At 46.0% G+C, this 5,972-nt stretch overlaps 1 protein-coding gene across 1 annotated transcript; it reads left to right on the forward strand.

The window, feature by feature from the left end:
- Positions 1 to 265: 265 nt before the first annotated feature.
- Tmed9 (transmembrane p24 trafficking protein 9) lies at positions 266 to 5,193 on the forward strand. Its single transcript, XM_076855851.2, has 5 exons — positions 266 to 497; positions 668 to 768; positions 1,490 to 1,615; positions 2,851 to 2,997; positions 4,333 to 5,193. The coding sequence occupies exons 1-5, from the start codon at positions 314 to 316 to the stop codon at positions 4,480 to 4,482; spliced, it is 708 nt and encodes a 235-aa protein (XP_076711966.1). The 5' UTR covers positions 266 to 313; the 3' UTR covers positions 4,483 to 5,193.
- Positions 5,194 to 5,972: the final 779 nt, after the last annotated feature.

The raw sequence follows: 5,972 nt of genomic DNA on the forward strand, positions 1-5,972 counted from the left end.
ATCCTACTTCTGCTCGTAATTCGTTCCGCGTTCTCAATCTTAAGCGGTTTCATCTCTGTAGAATGCCAACAATCACTACCAGTCGTCCAGTTGCTTAAAGAGAATCAAAGGAAAGAAACTTTCTATTTAGGGGGTTCCAATTCGGTACAAGGTAGAAACGATGCCCCAATCAGGTGCTGCCGCGCCAAGGCCGCTAAGCATCTCGGGACTTGTAGTCCACCTTGCCGAACTCGTGGTCCCGGCAGGCACCGCGGTGGCAGCAGCAGGGCTACGTGGCTCGGCAGGCTGCGCCTGCGCGGGCAGGTGGGGCAAGATGGTTGCGGAGGTTGGCATGCGGGTCTTTGGGATCCGACCCGGAACCGGGCTGGTTAGCATGATGCGGACCCTTCTACTGCTGCTGTGGTTTGCGGCCCGCGGGAGTACGCTCTACTTCCACATCGGGGAGACAGAGAAGAAGTGCTTTATTGAGGAGATTCCGGACGAGACAATGGTTATAGGTGCGGGAATGAAGGGGAGAGTTTGGGATGTGACCGTGGTCTTGGGGCGGGGGATGTGGAACAGTCGGCTCTTGGGAGCTGGGAGGAGCTGGCTTTGCCGTGTCCTATCGGCCGCGGACCCAGTGCCATCTCGCGCTCTTCTGACATGGGCTCGCCTCGCTTGTCTCCAGGAAATTACCGAACACAGCTGTATGACAAGCAGCGCGAGGAGTATCAGCCGGCCACCCCGGGGCTTGGCATGTTTGTGGAGGTGAAGGATCCAGAGGACAAGGTGAGCCGGCCCCTTACCTCGGCGAGACCTTCACCAGGCAGGCTCTAGTACTGCCCCTCTTAGTTTCCGGATCTGCTGAAATGGGAAAGAGTTATGGGAAATCCTGGGTTTTCTCTGCAGACTAAACTTGGGCTGCTGGGATCCTAGCCGCTCCTTCAACTTCCTACTGACAGATGCACGACTCTGCCAAGTCATTTATCTTCTGTGTTATTTCCCTAGTCTATGAAATGGAAATTCACTTATTTTATAGGTGTGATGGGTAAATTAATTACGATGATGAAAATCAGTGAGTTTTGTTGACCCTAAAACTGTAGTACCTAGTTGCAGAACTGAGCACTTAAAAAAAAAAAATCAGCAACTTTTAATTTTGACAAACAAGGACATTAAAAAGAAAAACAAAACTCTCGCTGTCACCCTAGGTCACCTTTCATTTAAAAAGAGAAGAAAAAAATCGCACCAACAAGGTTGAAAATGCATTAGCTATGAGTACAGGGAAGCCCTTGCCAAGAATCATCACTTGCCAGACTGATGTCAGACCCTTCAACCCTGCCCCAGATAGTTCTCAGCAAGCATTTGGCAGTTGCCACTGAGCAGCTTTGGATCTTTTGAGGTCCTTAAGACTCTGCTTGTCAACTTTTGTGGTACTTATAGCTTTAAGCACCATTTCCTTTCAGCCTCATCCCTACCATAACACTGATTAAAGCCTCTCTTCTTTCTCCAGGTCATCCTGGCCCGTCAGTATGGCTCCGAGGGCAGGTTCACTTTCACCTCACATACCCCTGGTGAACACCAGATTTGTCTTCACTCAAATTCCACCAAGTTCTCCCTCTTTGCTGGAGGCATGCTGGTAAGTGGACTCATGTGAGACTCAAAAGCATTCAGCCTTTATCGTTTGGTCAGGATTGGGAATTTTTTTTTTTTTTTTAAGTTTTTAGTTATTGGTGGAGGACACAATATCTTTATTTTTATGTGGTGCTGAGAATCGAACCCAGTGCCTCACGCATGCTAGGCGAACACTGTACCTCTGAGCCACAACCCCAGCCCTTGGATTGGGAATTTTTGGTACTGTAGGTGAGGGATAAGTATGTTGCATTTTGCATCTCCTGATAATACTGGGCTTCCAGTGGACATTATGGGCACAGTAACTGGGCCTTTTGTATAGTCATCCTTCAGTTTAGGGCCCCTCTTGGATACTAAAATCCCTGGATGTTCAAGTCTCTTAGGTAAAATGGGTAGTGTTTTCATAAAACTTATGCCTACCTTGAAGTCATCTCTAGATTCTTATAATTCCTAATATGATGTAAATACTTTGTAAAATAGTTGTCATACTGCATTAATTGGAGAATAATGACCAAAAAAAGTCTGTACAAGTTTGTACATACTCACTATGCACATGTTTTATTTTATTATCTTTTTTTAAAGAGAGAGAGAGAATTTTTTTTTAATTTTTTTTTTTTAGTTTTCGGTGGACACAACATCTTTATTTTATTTTTATGTGGTGCTGAGGATCGAACCCAGCGCCCTGTGCATGCCAGATGAGCACACTACCACTTGAGCCCCATTCCCAGCCCACATGTTTTATTTTTAATCTTTTTTTTTTTTTTTTTTTGTACAGAGGATTGAATTCAGGGGTGCTTAACCACTAAGCCATGTCCTCAACACTTTTTTATATTTTATTTTGAGATAGGGTCTTGCTGAGTTGCTAAGTGTCTTTCCAAGCTGCTGAGGCTGGCTTTGAACTTACAATCCTCCTGCCTCAGCCTCCAAGCTGCTGGGATTACAGGCAGGCACCACCATGCCTGACTAATCTTTTAAAAATAGTTTTGATCTGCAGTTGTTTATATCTGTGGATGGGGAACCCACAGACACAGAGATCAGACTGTATATGCCTTGGCTAGAGCACCAGCCCTGGCTTATTTTTCTTACTTGTGCACCCAGAGCCCCATAGGGCTGGACACTGAAGAAGCCTGTCTGTTGGTTAAATGAACAAATGAAGGAAACTTAAGGGATCAGCTGTCAGGCTCTGGCAGGAAGATGAGGCTGTGCTGCCTGATTCCCTTTCTCTCCCTTGTCTGTCCCCAGAGAGTTCATCTTGACATTCAGGTGGGTGAACATGCCAACGACTATGCAGAAATTGCTGCCAAAGACAAGCTGAGTGAATTACAGCTGCGTGTGCGACAGCTGGTAGAACAAGTGGAGCAGATTCAGAAAGAGCAGAACTACCAGCGGGTAAGTGCTTCATCCAGGCCTGGTGGGTGCCCACTGGCTCAGCCAGGTGTTGCCTGGCAGTGAGACTCTCAAGAAACTTACCTATGCTGCATTGCAGTTCTAAAAGGTGGGATGGTTATTACTAAATCCATCTTGTGGTTGAGAATATAGACTCTTAAAAAATTTTTTTTAAATTATAGATGGACATAATACCTTTATTTTATTTGTTTATTTTTATGTGGTGCTAAAGATCAAACCCAGTGCCTAACATGCTAGGCAAGCTCTACCACTGAGCTATACCCCCAGCCCTGAGGCTGCTGTCTGGGATAGATGGAGGGAGGTAAATGGGTGGGCAGGCAAGCCTTCTGTTTTCCTTTTAAGAGGCTATCAAATCAGTGCACTGAATCACAGTTACACACAGAATGATAGGATGGGGGTTGATAACAACTCCTTGGGTGCTGTTTCAGGCGAGCGCTTTTTTTTTTTTAATATATATATATTTTTATTTATTTATTTTAGTTTTCGGCGGACACAACATCTTTGTTTGTATGTGGTGCTGAGGATCGAACCCTGGCCGCACACATGGCCAGGCGAGCGTGCTACCGCTTAAGCCACATCCTCAGCCCTTGGGTGCTGTTCCAATGACTCTAGGTGCTCCTAGGACCAAGAGCCTTAAGTTCATTTGTGACCAGAAACCAGATGTACCATGAATAAATCTGTGACCATAAAGAGTAGTAGATGGTGACCCATCTTAATAGGAATAGCTACGTTCAGTGACAACTGGAGGCCCCTTTGCAGAATGTGGGCCTTGAGTTTTCAGATATTCCATTTTTTCTCAAGAGCAACTAGAGATCTAGGGTTTTTTTTATGTGAAATTTTCCTTAGTTTTAAATGTTGGCAAAACACTGTGTGAGCCAAACTAAACATGTATAAAGACCAGAACCAGCTCCCCAGGCCACCAATTTGTAACTTTTACCCAAAATCTTCAAGAAGCAATGTGAGAGACCTGGACAGAGGGCTTAGAGCAAGCCCACTCCTTAGTAATTCAGGCTACCTCTATCCCATGGGGTGATACCACCACCACCTTATTACTTCTCCATGTACCAGGGTAGGACCAGGACCAGGTGAGGACTGCACCTGACAGATTAGAGACAGTCTTAGGAGAAATGATTGTATTGACTGAAGCCATTGACTGCTGAAGGTAAAGAATCCCCAGGTAGAGTGTCTCTTTGTTTGCAGGTACTTGGCTGGAACTTAGGCAGAGGAGGCAAGCCATGGGTAATCCTTGCAGGCTAGAACCCCAACCATTCTAGCAACCTCAGCCAACTCACACTCGCTTTTTGTTTTTTCCCACAGTGGAGAGAGGAGCGCTTCAGGCAGACCAGTGAAAGCACCAACCAGAGGGTGCTGTGGTGGTCCATTTTGCAGACCCTCATCCTCGTGGCCATTGGTGTTTGGCAGATGAGGCACCTCAAGAGCTTCTTTGAAGCCAAGAAGCTGGTGTAGCTGTCCCATACCTCACAGGCTATCTTTCCTCTTAAGAGGGAGGGGAAAGGACCTCCTGGAACTGATTCCTCTCTGGCAGGAGGACTGGTTCTCAGCCATAGATGTTCTGGAGGGGAGAGGGGCTGCAAGTATCCCCAGGTACAAGCTAAAGGCAACAGCTTGGCTGGCTAATACTGAGCAGGTGTTGGGGCACATGCCTGCCCCCTCCCACTGGCCTCTGGACCTTTTGCAGTAATCACCAGGGGTTGGTAAAGCCACTGGGAAACCCATTGGCACCTTAGAATCACAGTGTTACTGATCAGGGATCTGAGGCTGCTGTCTGGGATAGATGGGGGGAGGGAAATGGGTGGGCAGGCAAGCCTTCTGTTTTCCTTTGCTAAGTTGGGATTTTGAGCAGGCTGGGATGTGACTGTGACTTCTTGTCCCAGAAACCTTGTCAATTCTCTCCTTTGGCCTAGACCCAGCCTGCTGATCCAGGGTGTGCATTAATTGATGGTGGGGTGGAGGGGGCTACATTGCAAGGAACTGGCTCTGAGGTTGACTCTGGCTTTGTCACATGGTTGCCCTTTCTGGGGCATGAGGAACTAGTGTCAGGCCAAGCAGAGGCCTTGGTGCTGGTTGGGGACAGGGCCTGCAGAATCTTAGTTACTGATTTCATTTTCAACAAGTCTAGGTTTGTTACATTGGTTTCCCAATAAAAGAAAAAATTGATTTCGTGTCCAGTGTAAAGTTAATCTTGGTGTACACGACACTGCAAAGTATGCAGAAATGTCATTTCTTCCAATGGACAAAGCATATTCCAAGGTGAATCCCCAGCTGTGAACTTTATTCTTTTCAACCTCTCCATATCTTCCTGTGGCAGGGGGGAATTGGGTTTGTTCAAGACCACCCAACAATCAAATTATGAAGTTGGGGCTCAAATTCATATAACATTTCCTTTGCATCAAATCCATTGTGAGGTGCCCTTCCTTTGCAGAGTAGGCAGGTAGAATTGTCATGCTTGCTGCAAGAAAGTGACTATAAGGAAAAGTGCTGTATGTGTGGAAAGGAGAGTCCCAGGGCTGGTGAAGATATTGGTGGGCTTGTTATTAATAACAAGTGATTTCTTCAAGAAGCATGAAGAAGAATGATTCTAAGGAAAGGAACTTGCAGGGCAGAGGAGGTTGAAAGAAGCAAGCAATTGGTGTGGAGATGGATGGACAGTCTGTCACTGGAAAGGATTTGAACTGGAAGAGCCTTGATCCCCAAGTAGGAGATTTGGACATCTCTCATCTGCCAACAAGGTTCTAAGTAGAAGAATCACCTGAGGATAAATTTGAGGAAGGTGAAGCCAATGTGTGAAAAAGATGGGATGGGGAGACAAGTTTGGGGGTTAACTGAATCTACTGGGAGTATGAAATCTGAGCTCATGTTATCTAGGCCTCCACATTTAATTTTTTTTATTGGTGCATATTCTCTGTATAATAGTAGGTTTAATTGTGGCATACTTA

The sequence above is a fragment of the Callospermophilus lateralis genome, chromosome 5 (genome assembly GCF_048772815.1).
Source record: "Callospermophilus lateralis isolate mCalLat2 chromosome 5, mCalLat2.hap1, whole genome shotgun sequence".
NCBI lineage: Eukaryota > Metazoa > Chordata > Mammalia > Rodentia > Sciuridae > Callospermophilus > Callospermophilus lateralis.

What these genes read in the sequence shown, in the direction of transcription:
- Tmed9 (XM_076855851.2), top strand. Translation starts at nt 314, where the DNA reads ATGGTTGCGGAGGTTGGCATGCGGGTCTTTGGGATCCGACCCGGAACC. An exon ending in GGACGAGACAATGGTTATAG is followed by an intron (nt 498 to 667) that starts GTGCGGGAATGA and finishes GCTTGTCTCCAG; the next exon opens with GAAATTACCGAACACAGCTG. An exon ending in TCTTTGCTGGAGGCATGCTG is followed by an intron (nt 1,616 to 2,850) that starts GTAAGTGGACTC and finishes GTCTGTCCCCAG; the next exon opens with AGAGTTCATCTTGACATTCA.